At 42.4% G+C, this 18,872-nt stretch overlaps 1 protein-coding gene across 4 annotated transcripts in view; it reads left to right on the top strand.

Annotated features, from left to right (window-relative positions):
* The window catches only part of SLC8A3 (solute carrier family 8 member A3), a 523,260-nt gene that overhangs the window by 442,886 nt on the left and 61,502 nt on the right, over positions 1-18,872 (top strand). For 2 of the 4 annotated variants that reach the window (XM_082242598.1, XM_082242597.1), the window contains exon 4: positions 9,448-9,465. The exons of the other annotated variants lie outside the window; for them this stretch is intronic. In XM_082242598.1, the coding sequence (XP_082098724.1) occupies positions 9,448-9,465 (18 nt within the window). The remainder of the gene's footprint in view (positions 1-9,447; positions 9,466-18,872) is intronic. 4 annotated transcript variants of the gene reach the window in all.

Here is an 18,872-nt window from a genome sequence, read left to right as displayed (position 1 = left end):
CAAGCGGATGTTGACAATTTGATCTCTAGTTCCTCTGCCTCTGCCTCGCTTGTAGAATTTTCAGCATAACCTTGCTAGTGTAAGATGAGTGAGATCGTACAGTAGTTTGAACATTCTTTGGCACTGCCCTTCTTTGGTATTGGAATGTAAATGGACCTCTTCCAGTCCTGTGGCCATTTTTGAATTTTCCAAATTTTGTGGCATATTGAGTGCAGCACTTTAACAGCATCGTCTTTTAGGATTTTAAATAACTCCGCTGGGATACCATCACTTCCGCTAGCTTTGTTATTAGCAATGCTTTCCAAGGCCCACTTCACTTCTCTCTCCAGGATATCCGGTTCAAGGTCAGGGATTGCATCATCATGGTTATATGGGACATTCAGATCTTTCTTGTTTAGTTCTTCTGTGTATTCTTGACAGCTCTTCTTTATCTCTTCTGCTTCTGTCAGGTCCTTGCCATTTTTGTCTATTGTCGTGCCCATCTTTGCATAAAACTTTCCCTTGATATCTCTGAATTTTCTTGAAAAGCTCTCTAGCCTTTCCCATTCTGTTGTTTTCCTCTAAATCTTTGCATTGATTGTTTAAAAAGGTATTTGTGTCTCTTCTTGCTATCCTCTGGGAGTCTGGATTCAGTTGGGTATATTTTCCCTTATCGCTGTTGCCTTTTGCCTTTCTTCTTTATTCAGCTATTTGTATGGCCTCATCAGATAGCCACTTTGCTTTCTTGTATTTCTTCTTCTTTGGGATGGTTCTCATTGCTGCACCTTGTACGATGTTACATATTTCCTTCTATAGTTCCTCAGGCACTCTATTTATCAGATCTAATCCCTTAAATCTGTTCATCACCTCCACTGAGTATTCACAAGGGATCCAATTTAGATCATATCTGAAATGTCTAGTGGCGTTTCCCCATTTTCTTCAATTTAAGCATGAATTTTGCCATAAGAAGCTCATGGTCTGAGCCACACTCAGCTCCAGACCTTGTTTTGACTGACTGTATAGAGCTCCTCCATCTTTTGCTGCAGAGAATATAATCAATCTGATTTCTGTATTGACCATTCGGTGATGTCCATGTGTAGAGTCGCCTCTTTGGTTGCTGGAGAAAAGTGTTTGTTGTTACCAGTGTGTTCTCTTGACAAAACTCCTATTAGCCTTTGTCCTGCTTCATTTTGTACTCGAAGGCCATATTTACCTGTTATTTCGGATATGCTTTGACTTCCTATTTTAGCATTCCAGTCTCCCATTATGAGAAGGATAACTTTTTTTTGGAGTTAGTTCTAAAAAGTGTTAAAGTTTACCTTAAACAAAATTAGTATTTAAGTTTGTACATTCTCTTCCTGTTATCCGTATGTTCGCCAAGTACGGTTTCCAACTTTTCTGAAAATTGCTGTGATACAACCAGTTTACAGGTAAAGCAACATAAAGAATGCCAGTCTGTGCTGACAAATAGACAAGGAAAGGGGGAAAGAACAATCAATGTGCTACACAGTAAGTATAATCAGAACGCACAATATACATATTTCAAATATTGCCTTATATACATTATATGTTTATCTTATTATAGTCACTTAAATTAAAACAAAAACTGAACAAATAACATCAGCAAATCATTAAAAGTAGAATGAATAATACACTTTCCCACCTAGATTTTTTTTCTGTCAGCATTAGGCAATTATAATCCCCCTTATTGGCAGCTGATAGACATTTTCTGCAACAGCCTAATTTTGTTAATGCTTAATTTTACAGCACAATAACATTGTTGACTGTGACCTGAGTTTCACAATATTTGTTGGTGGTAGAATGTTTATGTGCTTGCAAGATCTAAAAACACAAATTCTTCATATTGGTACATTGTGCTGTTGCAACGGTTCTTTGGGCTCCAGCCAAGATGGAGCTCAGCCATGGACTCGTTTCTTAATTAGGCTAGACGTAAGAGGAAGCTGCAGGCGGCCGTGACTTTTCTCACTGATTTATTCCAGTGACTTTTTTTTTAATCGACATATGGATTTGCAAATTAGAAAAGTATATTCAAACATACTTCTACTGTCTATTTCAAAATTGCTTTTCCAAACAGAAAAAATCATGATATTGGAAATGTGAAGTAAACACATTAAATACTACATTACATTACCATGACTCTACATCTAAGAGACACAGAATAAAATATAGTATTAATACAGCTTATAGTTTTTTTTTTTTTTCTTTTCTTTTCTTTTACACAGGGGTGCAATTAGCAATTGTGTTGTTTTCTATGGGTGGTTTTTCAGAGCTATATCTGTTACTCTGTTTGTGACAGACTAGCCGGGCAAAGCAGTCTCTACAGCTTGATAATAGCAACTGATTCTAATCCTAATAATATTACTATACAGGATTTATATAATGCCAACAGTTTGCACAGTGCTTTACAATATACTGCTCTATAGAAAACCAGTAAATTGCTTTTATACATACCCTCTTTTTAAGTGGACCAAATGTTAACATAAAGCTAATATCGGGACACTTCATAGCCATAGAGGGGCTTTTTAAAAATTGCCATGAGGGACTGATATTCAGCAGTAAAGGTGAAATAAAATCAATAAAATCAGTTTTTTTTTGGAATTGTTGTTCTCCGAGACAAGAAGGCATCCTGTTTTAATTGAATTCACTTTTGTTAGCCATCGGCTGATTGGTGGAGGGGAAGACTGTTTCCAGCAGAGTGAAATACAGGCCTTGACCGCATTCAGGAGGTGCATTAGAAGCGATTGTTTGTAGGGCCTTAGTGTGTGGGAGATGTGAAAGGTGCAGTGGCGGCTGGTGAAGTTTTATGATGGTGGGGCGCCAGACTCCCCCCTTCCTTTTGACCCCTCCTACTTTTCATAAGATACCTTGATATGGGATATATTTACAGACCACCTATTATGGGATATACTGAGAGACCCCTATAAAATAATAGGGGTTCTCTCAATATAACCCATAATAGAGGGTCTCTCAGTATATCCCATACTAGGGGGTCTCCCAGTATATCCCATATTAAGGGGGTCTCTCAGTATATCCCATAATAGGGGGTAGAGGCCCTATTATGGGATATACTGTGAGAGACACCCTAAAAGATATACTGAGAGACCCCCTATTATGGGACATATTGACTGAGAGTAAGAGAGAGACCCCCAATATGGGATATATGCTGAGAGGCCCCTATTATGGAATATACTGAGAGAACCCCTATAATAAAAAGTATGGGATATATGGGAGGGGTCTCTCTCACTCTCAGTCAGTATATACGCTCAGTGTCGGTTTGGGCTGCATTCAATGCTTCTCTAGTCTCCACACTGCTGAATATGTATGCAGGCATGCAGCTGCTGCTGGAGTGAGAAGTGACTATACAAAGAGGAGAGGAAAGAATGGTGCTTGTCACTCATCAGCCTGCATGTTCCCCGTGCTTGTTCCCTGTCTCCCCCTGCTGCTCCAAAATCATCTTTCTGGCTGGCCTACTGTTCACCAAAGGGAAGTTTGCACACTTGTTTCCCATTGGTAATATAGTAATCCTGGATAAAAAACGTTATCATGTAAAGAATCTAAATGAAAGCAGAGGGAGATTTGTGTTAGAACAGCAGTTGTGCAATCGTCAAATATTTCCACAGATAATAAAACGCCGGGGTTCAGACATCATAATGAGGAACAGCCAGAGACATGTGAATTAACATCTAGAAAGCACATTAGTGGTGGCTGCATACAATGTTCTTACATCTTATCTTCCCTGACATTTACATACGGAGATTGCACAGTCTATTCTGTGGACCAGTGGCGGCCGTGAGACGGCCGACAATCTGCTCTACCACCCCCTCTCCCTCCCCCCCCCCCGCCGGGATGGATGGCTGGCTGGCCCAGCCAGTCAGCCAGCATCCTTACCTGTTCCTTCCCGCTGCTGTGAGTCTCCTCGGCTGTATGTCCCCTCCCTCTTCCTGGCCAATGGCCAGTAAAATCACTTCTCTTTCTAGCCAATCAGGAAAGGGGTCTCGTGCCCCACTTCCTAATTGGCTGGGAGGCGAGACAGCGTGATAATAGCGAATATTCATTCGCTATTGTCACACAACTGGGTGGGCTCGGGGCGCACTGCTCTGTGCCCCGGGTCCACCCTTTTCTGAAGCCTATTAGAGCCTCTGGCTCTAATCAGGTGATTAAAAAAAAATCCCCATTGAGCTCAATACGTCCTGCGTCCCTGCATGTAGATTAGGGGGCCGGACTCATGGATGGGGGGGCGGCGCCTCTGCGCCCCCAATGGACGGGCCACCCCTGGAAAGGTGTGAGATGGAGGAGAATAGCTGCAGGATCATCTCCTAATTGATTGTCAAATACATTTGTCAGAAATCTTTCTCACGTGTTCCCAAAAGTTCTGTAGCTTTGGGCAACTCCAGAGGATGTACAATATAGTACCTTTGTTGTTGAAACCTCCAGCAGAGGGTGAGCAGTAAGGGAACATTTTTATGCAGGGCTGTTAGGACTCTGTATCAACACCTTAAAGCTCATTTCATGAATTCTACATGAGTTCGATGCCTTGTAAGTTAGCCGTAGAATCTGTTCCCTCTGCTGCTTCATGAACGTGGTCCCTAATTCTTTTCTGTTAGCAAGACAGAACAGGGAGAATCAGTCCAGAGAGTAGGAGCATGTAAGGTACAATTTAGAGAGACTGTATTGGAGTGGAGAGAGGTTTAGACTTTGTTCCTCAAATACAGTTAGTGAGTTATAAGATAACTGTCCTCTAAACAATTCCATGAGAAGGTGGCGTATTTGCAGCGCTTTCCACCACAACAGCAATGGGTCTATCATTGGCTGAATTTCCTTGGTAGATTTAAGGCTACCTGATGTCATAAAATGCTTGAGGTAGATTTTAAGTATGTCCAAAGGTGCCCCTGTGCTTTTCTCCAGAGTGGGAGGAACTCTAATACAGGAGGTGTGTTACTGGCCAGATCACCAGGTAAAAAGAAGAAAAAGCCTAAAATAGGAAACGAATGCAGCGACCACATCTGAGGATTGGTTAGCTGCAATATAATACATTTTTGGTTTTGGGTTTAATACTGCTTTAGTTTCCATTCAAAGAATTAAAGGGCTTCTGAATTCTAAATCTGAAGCTCTTGCTGGATTCAGGTAACTTTCATAACTTTCCTCTGTTTAGGGAGTAAGAAGAATAATCAAATATTTCAAAGTGGTGCCGGGCCTGCCTAAATTTGAAATTGGATTTAATGATTGTTTTTTCATTGGAATAATGTTAACGACCTATCAATTTTTTTTACCCTTTTTTAAAGTGTCATGCAATGACATTGTATAAATATTTATGCACCACAGCGCATTCTTTTTTTTTTTCAGTGCACACAACCACAGCTGTATTTGGCGTGAACAGGACTAATAGCACAAAAGGCAAATGGCCTTGTCCATGTATTGGGACTGCAGTGGGCAAGGCTCCCCATTGCATAAAGTGCAAATGGGCTCTTAGCAATCAAAAACTGCTAAATGGTGGAAGTTGACACAGTATTGTCTAGCCACTTGCTGACCACAGTACGTTTACATACGCTGCGGTTTGCAAGTGGTTTACCAGGGTTATTGCTGAAGCTATCAGCCATAGCCCTGATGATTTTTTTTCTCTCTCAAAAGTGGTCAGATCGGCTCGTTAGCTGCTGGATCGCATTTAGAAGCAGCGGTAGGGGACATCCCCCTCCTGCCACTCGCCTGTGTTTCTTGGGCATACCGTTTTTACCGGCAAGCCAGAGAAATGATCCGACGATGGAGCCGGCCGGTCAAAGATTGCCTCCATGGCCCTGGAGAACTGGAGCGACATCATGGCATTCCTTCCAGTCTAGGGCCAAAGTAAACCATTTTTTTTTTTTAAAGCTTTTGTTTTGATTTGTGCTTTAAAGGTTTTGACCCCAGATCTCTCCATAAAGAGGACCTGTCATCCTTATTTGTATTACAAGGGATGTTTATAATATAAAAAAATGAAAGGGACAGTGTAAAAAAAAAAAAATGAAGAAAAAAAAAGTAAAGCATCCCTCCATGCTCACGCACAGAAGCGAACACATACATAAGTCGCGCATGCATATGTAAACGGTGTTCGCACCACACATGTGGGATATCACTGCGAACCTTAGAGCATGAGCAATAATTCTAGCACTAGCCCTCCTGTTACTCTAAACAGGTAACCTGTAAAAATTTTTAAAGCATCAGAGATTTTTAGGAATCGTAGTTTGTCTCGCAATTTTAAAACGTGATATGTTAGGTATCTATATGGGGTATACAGTATCTCACAAAAGTGAGTACACCCTTCACATTTTTGTAAATATTTAATTATAACTTTTCATGTGACAACACTGAAGAAATGACACTTTGCTACAATGTAAAGTAATGAGTGTACAGCTTGTATAACAGCGCAAATTTGCTGTCCCCTCAAAATAACTTAACATGCAGCCATTAATGTCTAAACTACTGGCAACAAAAGTGAGTACACCCCTAAGTGAAAATTGTAAAATTGGGCCCAAAGTGTCAATATTTTGTGTGGCCACCATTTTTTTCCAGCACTGCCTTAAGGTTGCCACTGGAGTCCTCTTCCACCCCACCATGATGACATCATGGAGCTGGTGGATGTTCGAGACCTTGCGCTCCTCTACCTTCCATTTGATGATGCCTAACAGATAGTCAATAGGGTTTAGGTCTGGAGACATGCTTGGCCAGTCCATCACCTTTACCCTCAGCTTCTTTAGCAAGGCAGTGGTCGTCTTTGAGGTGTGTTTGGGGTCGTTATGTTGAAAAATTGCCCTGCGGCCCATTCTCCAAAGGGAGGGGATCATGCTCTGCTTCAATATTTCACAGTACATGTTGGCATTCATGGTTCCCTCAATGAACTGGAGCCCCCCAGTGCCGGCAGTACTCATGCAGCCCCAGACCATGACACTCCCACCACCATGCTTGACTGTTGGCAAGACACTGCTGTCTTTGGCCACCGTGCTGCAGCTCACTTTCAGGGTCTTGGCAATCTTGTTATAGCTTAGGCCATCTTTATGTAGAGCAACAATTCTTTTTTTTCAGATGCTATGAGGTACCATGTTGAACTTCCAGTGACCAGTATAAGAGAGTGAGAGCGATAACCCCAAATTTACCACACCTGCTCCCCATTCACACCTGAGACCTTGTAACACTGAGTCACATGACACAGGGGGAGGGAAAATGGCTTATTGGGCCCAATTTGGACATTTTCAATTAGGGGTGTACTCACTTTTGTTGCCAGTGGTTTAGACATGAATCGCTGTGTGTTGAGTTATTTTGAGGAGACATAAAATGTACACTTTTATACAAGCTGTACACTCACTACTTTACATTGTAGCAAAGTGTCATTTCTTCAGTGTTGTCACATGAAAAGGTATAATAAAATATTTGCAAAAATGTGAGGGGTGTACTCACTTTTGTTAGATACTGCATATTGTGTTTTTTTTTTTTTTTTTACCAGAAAATTGCATTTGAAAAACCACTGCACAAATACCGCGTGACATATAAAATTGCAATTATCACCATTTTGTTCAATGTAAGTTTATTCACGTATAAAAAAAGTTATGTACATACATATCTGCCAGGTATCAAGAGGTATTGAAAGGTTACTATGGATACCCTAACAATATGTATCCACCACAAGAGACAAAATAACAAAGGACAAAAGAAAGGGTAAATGTAGAAAGCGTACATATCGACGTCTAAGGCATCATAGGTAATTGTTCATAGATGTGAGGCATCATAGATTGTAATGGTAACAACTTTGTATTTAAAGGTATGCTGAGGGGATCGCACATCATACTGTATTTCACTGATGCTTTATTATGCGTGTGGAATTGATTCACATGTGGAATCACAAAGAGGGTGAGAAAGATACAGGGCAGGATAGGATAGAGAATGCAAAATGGGATCAGGAAAGGAGAAAGATACACTGTCACATGTGCATAGGAGTGGAGTCTGTGTCGCTTTTGGCCCATGTTGAAAATTCAGATGAGTAGCTGAGTGCATTTAAAAGTATAGAATAAAGCTGGGATACAACATGGGTTGGGGGGTCCTCCTGTAAAAGCATTGCTTCAAATTCCGTCGACTTAGTAAGTAATGATCACCATTTTATTCCCTAGGACAGGGTTTCTCAACCAGGGTTCCGTGGAACCCTAGGGTTCCTCCTGAGTTTGCTAGGGGTTCCTTGAGCAATGGGCAATTTCTGCCTCTCAGATAAGTTTCCAATGACACCACTGTTCCTTTTAGCTCTCTGTAAGGGGGTAATTCTTCCCAATGATGACAAGAATAAGGATCATTTTCCCACTGACTGTCACACTAATGTGTCATGAGTTGTAGATTTTTAATTTTTAGCAGGGGTTCCCGGAGACCAGAAATTATTTTCAAGGGTTCCTCTGTGTTGAAAAGGTTGAGAAAGACTGGCCTAGGGTAGCAAAAAATACTGATTTAAATATGGCCAGCATTAACCTAACTAGTACGGTTTGGCATCTGGATTGGCTGAGCACACCCTAGGACTGGTGGTCTCCTGTTTGTAACCTTTTTTAACTGTGGACTAACAGTTAACGTGGATCTTGCAGTACAATGTATGGTCCACCTATAATGTTCAGGCACCTCCCACTATTTAAAAAAAATTGTCTGATAACAGTGTGTGCAAAATATACCTGTAAAAAATTGGTTATATTTATACTGGTCTTACGCCCATCTTCAACATCACTGGGTGCAACTTCACTATCCTAAGGAAGATTCCTGGGGAATGCCGGGCAGCCCAAATCTTGCAAGAAGACCCTCCAGTTTATTGCAGGAGAGTCTTTTCCTGAGATTTGGGCTGCTCCATATTCCCAAAGCACCAAAAGAAGCATGACGTCACCCTTGCCTAGCCTCTATAAACGGAAAACAAGGGTGAAATATGTAAAAAAAATAAATGTTTTTAATTTTTTTTTTTTTTTGCAAGTGTTTATTGAACATACTATCATCAGGCAGAGTTACAGGCGGTGATAATTTTATTGCAAGGTCTGCTTTAAGGGTCTATCTACCAATGTGTACTGATCAGGTACAGCAGCAGATGATGGGGTCTAGCAGCTAGCTTAAATACAGGAATGCAGCATAAAACAGACGGTAGTATAACATAAGATAGGTGCTGACTTCAGTATCCTAAGGAGGATTCCTGGGGAATGCAGGGCAGCCCAAATCTTGCAAGAAGACCCTACAGTAGTAGAACATAATATATGTGTTGATTGGTTTCTAAAACTCTTAACTTAAATTTGAATACTAATTCTGCATTTCTTTAATAGCTATCACAGTTTTTATGTTGCCCAGCATGAGAATTTGTTCATTGTCAATTTTGTTCACTTAGTCATAACAATATTTTAAACTATTATAATCAGAAACTCATTTTAATATTTTTTCTTTTTTTTTTATTGTTTGCTTTTAAAGCTCTTCTGCTGAATCAAGGTAAGTCCTCCTTTCTAAATAACACATTTTTGTTTCAAAACTTGGGCAAAAGTGGAGGTGCTGCCAAGGGCTTCCAGGCTTGTTCCATGTGTAATGCATAGCAACAGGTTCATGGTAATCTCAGTCATTACAGCCTCACCATTTATTTTCTCCCTCACCACTCTGTATAGCTGCCGTAGGAGGGAGGAGTCACCTTATATAAGCTACGAGTGGCTTTGATTGAAACACAGGGGTGTAGACTCACCCTTAAAATGACTGCATTTGTGCTTGGCTCAGCACTTTCACAAGGAGTTAGTTACTTGCTCTTCCATACCCAGAAGCACATGGCAATTCTTTGCTCCTGGCAGCTGAACAGAAAGAAAAGGTTACTATGTATTGCTGTGAATGGGTGGGTGGTTAAAAGAAACATGTTGCTTTTCCCTGTTTGAGCATAGTACAGGTTTGGCTTAAAGAGACACTGACACTTTACTGACTGAAATCAAATGTGACCCTCCACAAACTCACTGATATTTACCATTTCCATCTCGAGCCACTCCATCCTCTACTTCAACTGATGAAAAATTTGGCTTGGAAGCTTGTGACCCCACTGTCATGATGCAGTGCTCAGGCCTAGTAGCTAACTGCCAGGTCTGAGCACTGCTGCATGGAGAAGAGGGTGACATCACTGCTGCCTCTAGGCTCTGACACCAGCCAATAATGGCTATTTTGGTGCCAGCTATCATGAAGGAGGGAGCAGCAGGGGATTACTGATGAGTTGAGTATCAATTGGGGGGGGGGTCTTTTCACACTCACTGTGACCTTCCCTACATGGGCAAGTACAGGTGGTATGTAAAAACCTGTCTCTGTATTGTTTTAGCCAAAGTGTTTCAGTAATATTTGTTGTATTTGTAACTATATTTTACGATTCTGAATATATCCATTTATCAGTTGTAGTTCCTGTTCTGAAGAAATGTTAGTTTCTCACACACTTCTGCCACATTGCTCAGCCAGATTTTTTTCTTTGCTCCATTACCTACAACCAGCCCATTGAGCAGTGACTGAGTGGATAATTTTCCAATAACGATGGGCAGAGAGATATCACTGCCCTTAAAGGAATCAACTTGCTATAGGGCTATCGTGATTTCCACCAGGCAGTGAAAAAGGAATATGTAGGACCCTTCCATTTATTCACTCTTGTGAAAAAAGAGGGAAGGGTCAAAACCTACTATATCCAACTGGAATCTCACTCTACAATACAATAACAGCTTGATACTGGCATAGAAATGTTTATCACCCTCAGCCAGATAAATAGTAATTAATGTTTAAAATCAGGAGTATCACAGGTACTGGACTGTTTATGGCCATCTTAACAGACAGCTTTAGTGAAGTTGCCATTTAATAAGTCCCCAACCCCTCCTTCTTAGAGCATTCTACTTGGGCTTACACTTTCCTTTCTTCCTGATCCAGCAATCTTACCTAGGGCAAGGTTTCGGCAAGCTCCTCTATATTCTGTGCATGCATTCTTTGACTCAAATGCATTCCTTTGGGTAAATTGTGCTTGTGACTGCCTCCAGTAGTCCCTTTGGAGTACAGCTTACCCATAGGAATTAATCTAGGTACAGCACCCATGTGTACTAGGAGGTGTTGACTAGAACTTTGACAGAGGAAAAATTGCTAAATCAATGGGGAAGGTAAGTAATGCTAGGGGTTGGTTTTACTGAGGAGTATGGGGTATTTATTGAAAGAAAACTTTGCTCAAGATGAAGCTGTTCATTCTGTCTCAAAAATAAGTATACATATCATAATTTTTTTTCAGAGGAAAATTTGAAACAATTTTGAACATTTTCAGATATTTTGTAGCAAATATTGAAGAGCAGTTACATGTGTTTCTGGTGTGCATGCTTAGCCAGACCTGATCTTGCAGTCCACTGAGGGAGACAGGATTGTACAAAAAAAAAAAAAAAAAACCTACGATAAGTGGGTTATATTGATGCCTTTAGGGGGTTTGGACACTGGCAAAACAGAAATGGTTAAGCCAGCCCACACATAACCCTGCTTCAAACCATTATGGCTTAATTTTTGTGAGCAAGCTTATAGGAGTTGTAAAGGATTTTTTTTTAAAAAACAAACATGTCTATACTTACCTGCTTTGCGCAATAGAATTGTACAGAGCGATCATGATCCTTCTCTTTTCAGGTCCTGGCTCCTTCTCGCTTGCTGGGGCCCCCAATAGGAAACCAATGTCTTTGAGGGCACTCATGCAGGCTTGCTCCCGAGCCCCGCTGCTGTGTCCACTGACACAGACAGTGGGACTCAGCCCCCCCACCCCGTCACTAGAGTTGATTGACAGGAGCGGCAGCCAATGCCTATTGATCTGCCCAGATAGAAGGGACAAAGCCAGGAGAGCCACAACTTTAATGGACAGACTTGGATCACAATGTTGTTTAGGTTAATATAAGGGGGGTGAGGGGCCAAGTCTGTGACACAGAATGTTTTTTACCTTAATGCATAGAATGCATTAAGGTAAAAAACCTTGAGACTTAGAGTCGCTTTAAGGCTGATACCATAGGGCAGTGATGGCAAACCCTGGTACCCCAGATGTTTTAAAACTACATTTCCTGTTATGCTCATGCACTCTGCAGTGTAGTTGAACATCATGGAAAATGTAGTTCCAAAACATCTGGGGTGCCAAGGTTCGCCATCACTGCTATAGGGGGACAAGACCTATTTCCTTCAATGGACACCAAGAAAAAAGGTTTACATTAAGAACAAAAAAAAAAAAATTTTTTTCACCTTATCTTCCACTGAAGGACACAGTATTGTAAAATAGTCTAAAAAGTGGGACATCCAAAAGCAGTTGAACTGAGGGGTGGCAAAAACAGTTAGGGAAACTGGAGATGAGGATCCTAACTAGCATTAACACCTAAATGTAAGATTTTGATTAACAAATTACCAACACTGACAAGGACAATTCCAAGGAGAGACATGTATAACCAACCTAGTGTTCCAGATCAGGACTTTGAAATTCCAAGAAGAAATCAGGATTAGAGGAAGCAAGGCATCTCTACCAACAAAGTAGATAACAAGTAATCATCCACTGCGTGGAAGTACAGATGAAACAATTCTAATTAAACAGTAGCTTAAACCAGCAGATAAGCTGGTCAACCAAAGCATAGATATGAAGGCCCAAACCCTTTACTTCAGGGAAAGGAAATCAGGACAGACAAAATGTGGTTATGAAAATATAAACCAAGTATAAAAAATGTCTTTAGAGAAGGTATTATTAAACCCTTGTCATTAGGACAAGGGAGATCTTTAACAGGAGGGTTGTTCCCAGATAGGGAGTAATTTTAAAAAAAGATATACAATGCATCCAGAAAGTATTCACAGCACTTCACTTTTTTCACAGTTTGTTATGTTACAGCCTTATTCGAAAATTAATTAAATTCATTATTTTCCTCACAATTCTACAAACAATACCCCATAATGACAACGTGAAAGAAGTTTGTTTGAAATCTGCAAATTTATTTAAAAAAAAAAAAAGAAAGGAAAAAAAAATATATTACATAAGTATTACAGCCTTTGCTCAATACTTTGTTGGAGCACCTTTGGCACCAATTACAGCCTCAAGTCTTTTTGAGTATGATACTACTAGCCTGGCACACCTATGTTTGGGCGATTTCTCCCATTCTTATTTGCAGGACCTCTCAAGCTCCATCAGGTTGGACAGGTGCACAGCCATTTTCAGATCTCTCCAGAGAAGTTCAATCGGGTTCAAGTCTGGGCCACACAAGGACATTCACAGAGTTGTCCCATAGCCTCTCCTTTGTTGTCTTGGTTGTATGCTTAGGGTCATGTCCCTCTTGGGAGATGAACCCCTTGCCCCAGTCTGAGGTCTGGAGCAGGTATTCTTTAAGGATTTCTCTGTACATTGCTGAAATCATCTTTCCCTCAATTCTGACTAGTCTCACAGTTCCTGCCACTGAAAAACATCCCCACGGCATGATGCTGCCACCACCATGCTTCACTGTAGGGATGGAATTTGCCAGGTGATGAGCGGTGCCTGGATTCTTCCACTAATTATGCTTGCCACTCATGCCAAAGAGTTCAATCTTTATTTCATCAGACCAGAGATTTTTGTTTCTCATGGTCAGAGTCCTTCAGCTACCTCTTGGTAAACTCCAGGTGGGCTGTCATGTGCTTTTTACTAAGGAGTGGCTTCCGTCTGCTCACTCTACCAAAAAGGCCTGATTGGTGGAGTGCTGCCGAGATGGTTGTTCTTCTGGAAGGTTCTCCTCCCTTCACAAACGTTGGAGCTCTGTCATAGTGACCATCGGGTTCCTGGTTACCTTCCTGACTAAGGCCCTTCTCCCCCAATTGCTCGGTTTGGCCGGGCGACCCGCTCTATGAAGAGTCCTGGTGGTTCCACACTTCTTCCATTTACGGATAATGGAGGCCACTTTCATTGGGACCTTCAATTCTGCAAAAATGTTTCTGTACCCTTCCCCAGGTCTGTGCCTCAAAACAATCCTGTCTCAGAGGTCTACAGACAATTCCTTGGACTTCATGGCTTGGTTTGTGCTCTGACATGCACGGTTAACTGTGAGACCTTATATAGACGAGTGTGTGCCTTTCAAAATCATGTCCAATCAACTGAATATACCAAAGGCAAACAAGTTGTAGAAACATCTCAAGGATGATCAGTGGAAACAGGATACACCTGGACTCAATATTGAGTGTCATGACAAAGGCTATGAATACTTATGAACTTGTGATTTCCACTTGCTAATTGGTTGCTAGAGGTTACTGCACATCATTTCTGCTTGTTGATTGGTTGCTAGAGGTTACTGCACATCATTACTGCTCACTGATTGGTTGCTAAAGGTTACAGAACATCATTACCTCTCATTGATTGGTTGCTAGAGACTACTGCACATCATTACCACTTACTGATTAGTTGCTAGAGGTCACAGATCATCCTTACTGCTCACTCATTGGTTTCCAGAGATTACTGCCAGTCATTATTGCTTACCGATTGGTTGCTAGAGGTTACTGTACATCATTATCTCTGCATCAAAGTGTGAGTGTGGCCAAACTGTACTAACATTGAGGAGTGCCTAAGTGCAGGATTGAGGAGCGCACTACATAAAGAGTGCATAGTTAAAAGGTGCACTACATACAGAGTGCAGCCTTGAGGGGTGCGCTATGTACAGAGCACAGGGGTGCACTACATGCAGGGTTTAGAGGTGCGCTACGTGCAAAGTACAGGGGTGCGCCATGTGCAGAATGCAGTGGTACACCAGGTGCAAAGTGCAGGGGTGCGCCATGTGTAGAGTGCAGGGTTGCGCCAGGTGCAGAGTGCAGGAGTGCGCCAGGTGCAGAGTGCAGGAGTGCGCCAGGTGCAGAGTGCAGGGATGCGCCAGGTGCAGAGTGCAGGTGTGCATTAGGTGCGGAGTGCAGGGCTCTTCTCCCCTGATTCCAGTACAGAGTTCCACTCCACCCCCCCCCCTCCAAGTTCAAGGCTCTCCTCACCCCCCATTCCTGTACAGAGCTCCACCCCCCCCCCCTCTCCAAGTACAAGGCTGTACTCCCAACCCCACCTCCCGATTCCAGTACACAGTTTTCCTCTGTCACAAATCACACTCACAGCATGTCCGATGTCTGTGCAGCCTACAGGTTTCAGAAGCAGCTTCCCCTGTGGAGATTCTCTGCCCCCTTCCTCCTCTGCTTTCATAGAGATCAGTGTATACCTGAGGGAACTGATCGGCCGCTGGGAGCAGCGCTTCTGTATATACAAGTGACAGTAGGCGAGCAGCCAGCATGCGACCAGCACCGGAGGTGGGCGAACTCCGGTGGGCAGCGCAGGGCTCAAGGGGCAGGCAGCACGGGGCCCCGCCAACAATAACTGAGCCCTGGGCAGATGTCCTTTTTGCCCTGTGTTAAAGACGGCCCTGTATCCCACATATTCTCTCCAGGGGCAGTGGTATGAGGCATCTTAGGATGGTAAAATGTTGCAGGAAACAGTTAAGGATGTAGGTTATTGATTTTTTTCAGTGCAAAAATATAAGTGATTTTCCAACAAAAACATAGATAGCAGGGAGAACATGTCCTGCTGTATCCTAAAAGGTATAAAATACTGAAGTATTGGAAACAGATTCCTGTACATTAGGAAAGTAGGAAATGCCTACAGAATGTAATGGGAAGGTTTTTGCAACCAAAGCTCTAAAGGACACCTGAAACAGCAAGATGGTTGGCTAATTGCAGGGTAGAATGCACTGCATCAATCAGAGAATCTTCTCCGATTCTCTGCAGAGAAGTCATATTAGACTTGGTTAAAACAAGGATTTTCAATGGAAGGTTGTGTGGGTTCTGAAACTAAATCAGAGATAGAAATTGGAACCTCAGGCACAATAAGGGGTTTAGTAGCAGGTTCGGATGTAGTGCACTTAGAATACTTACAAGTAGATTTTTGCATTGACTGTGAACAGACCAACAAAAAATCAGTTGTGGAAAAAACCCCGAAGGTTGAATCCAGAAGGTTTTCCTATGCACTAAAAGTGTGAAAAAGATTTGAAGAGCTTGGGACACAGTGTGAGTTGAGCCATGGCTCTAGAGTAGGAGAGTGCTCTGTAGCCAACTAACCCAGTACACCGAAGTATAAACAGGGCAATGATAATAAAGGGAAGGTCACAGAGCATAATAACCCTCAAAAATCCAGTTTAGTGGATTGCTGAAACAGATTCCAAAGTTACACAGATGAATAGCATATACTGTATGTTTCAGCCAGTATGGCTGAGTCTATTCAGGGACTGGGTTAGGTCAGCAGTTGCGCCAATGCTCTGGACTTGGAGGCTATGCTCTGCAGCTAACTGACACAGAATTGAAGGTCTGGATAGTGCCACTATGCAGAGATTAATGCCCGTACCCTAAGATGACCTACCACTGTAATGTGCAACACGACTATAGTTTCCAGGGTCGGGACAAGGGGTAGACAGGAGGGGCGGCTGCCCTGGGCGCAATAGTTTTCTGCAGAGATGGGGGCACCCTAACCCAAGGGGGGGGTGCAATTTGGCATCTTTGCCCTGGGCGCAGGAGGACCTTGTCCCGGCACTGATAGTTTCATTCACAAAGTGAGGTATTAGAGACTGGGCACGCCTACAGTTGTGCCATTGCTCTGCTCTGAAATTGGAGACTATGCTCTATGGCTGACTGACACAAAACGGAAAGTTTGGAAATTCAAATTTATCTTTGCAATGACCGTAGCTATATTCACAAAGTGAGTTTTCAGAGGCTGGGTTAAAAGTACACAGTATACTAAGGCCTAGAATGCACCACTGGCAGAACCCAGTGTCCTAGGGTCATATTGCAAGCTAACCCCATGATCTTTGGTCCAGCAAAGTCTCTATACAGCTCCCAAGGCATTTCTGAGGCTTAGCCAAACCCAATAGATGCTGTGTGTGGACTGAAGAGCTCAAGCAGTTTGGTTAAAGGTCTGGACCAAATTTACAGAAGAAAATATCTGCCGTGCAATAATTTTGATTGAAGAGAAAAAATTGTTGTAAAAAAAAATAGGAATTTCAACTTGTAAATGTCTTATCTTGAAGTAGATGCCTGGGAAGCCCAAGAGACTCCTTTAGCCCTGGTGGAATGGGTTCTGATAGGAAAATTAGGTGTATGCCATGGAAATGAGTTGCCTGATTGACCTAGCAATGGTGCATTGGATAGCAGGATGGTCTCCATAAGCCCCAAGGGCAGGACAAAAAAGGGCCTTGCCACTAGAAGCTATAGCTTTCAGGTAGATTTCCCAGTCATGTTTTGGGGCAGAACCAAGGGAAGGAAGAACAATGTCCTCACTGAGGTGGAAAGAAAAGACCGCCTTGGGTAGGAAAAAAGCTTTTTGGGTTCAAAACCACTTTGTTCTTGTGCAAAATAAGAAATGGCTATTTGCAGAAAAGAGTTGCCAATTCAGAAATGTGCCAACAGATGTAATGGCTACCAGAAAGATACATTTACAAGTGAGGTCTTCCAAGAGAATGAGAATACATCTAATTAGTTCAAGGAGAGTACTCTAAAGCAGTGGTCCTCAACTCCGGTCCTCGGGCCCACTAACAGGCCAGATTTTAAGTATTACCTTAGGGAGATGCAGACTAGAATACTGCAATCACTGAGCAGCAAATGAGATCGGGGGGAGGGGCGCCAGCTGTTTTTATTTTTTACAGCAAATGAGATCACCTGTGATGTAATTTAGTTATCTTGCAAACCTGGCCTGTTAGTGGGCCCCGAGGACCAGAGTTGAGGACCACTGCTCTAAAATACCTGACACTGGTCAAGACCAGACTGAAGAAAGGCCAAAATAAGAATTTTAGAGTATTCCCTGGAATTTAGGTTCCTGTCCTTCCAGGCAAAGTAAGCCCTCCATGGAAAATTCAGGTAGGATGTAATCCAGGTAACCTGTGACATTAATGCCCTGTGTTTGTAGAAGAGCCAGAGCAGAGTAAATACTTTTGGAAATATTCGATGTGCAGAGAAAAGCCTGAATTGTATTGCATCAAATGTATTGTTGGGTCTCCCATAGCAAAATACAGAAAACACTGATGTGAAGGGCAGATGGGGATTTGTAGATAGGCATTTTGTATGTGTAAAATTCCCCTTGTCTGTCTGAGGGAAGCAATACCAGATCTTGTTGATTCCATCTTTGTCTCACAAAGAAACCGGTTTAGAAGTTTAAGTCCAGTTTTGGGTGGATGCCCCTCATTTGGTTTTGGGATTGTCTATAGGTTTGAAAACAAATGTTGAAACCATTCTTCTGAAGGAACCGGTACTAGGGATGGGCTGTGTGTTTGAGTCAAACAAAGTTTGCCCACTAATGAGGTCCCCATAATGCACTGCGCTCTTGCAGTGCATTGATTGCTGATGATTGGCCAAAGCAAGCACCTGACCTGTATGCTTTGGCCAATCACAGCACAATGTACTTTCAGAGCCATGATTTGCCAAAGTCAGACTGCCTTTGGTTAATCATGATTCAGGGGCTAAGTCTATGCCCCACACTATATAAGGCTGCTGCTTACATGGCAGTTGTGTATAGTGTGTGACCAGGTGTAATGTTCCGGTACCTTTGGTACCCTAAATTACACTTTCCACAAGTGTATGCGCCCCACCATTTACTTTTGGAAAGGTGCGCATACACCTTTAAGACTGGAGCTGTCATCACCCAGCGCCGGACTAGATGGCTATTTAAAGCGCCGGTTCTCACTCACATGTGTTCGTTCAAACACCTTTACCTGGATGCTAACCTTGCTTGAAGCTTCCATGCTTGCAAGCTTACTTCGCTGATGGAACCTCGCTGCGCTGATCCCTGTATCCCGCTACTGGATCATCCGCCTCTCCTGAAACACCCTTCGGCTGTATCGCTAATAGTGCTAAGTACC

Source organism: Pelophylax lessonae (genome assembly GCF_965119305.1).
Source record: "Pelophylax lessonae genome assembly, chromosome: 13".
Classification (NCBI taxonomy): domain Eukaryota; kingdom Metazoa; phylum Chordata; class Amphibia; order Anura; family Ranidae; genus Pelophylax; species Pelophylax lessonae.
Note: the sequence above shows the minus strand (reverse complement) of the source record. Positions and strands in the feature narration are given on the sequence as shown.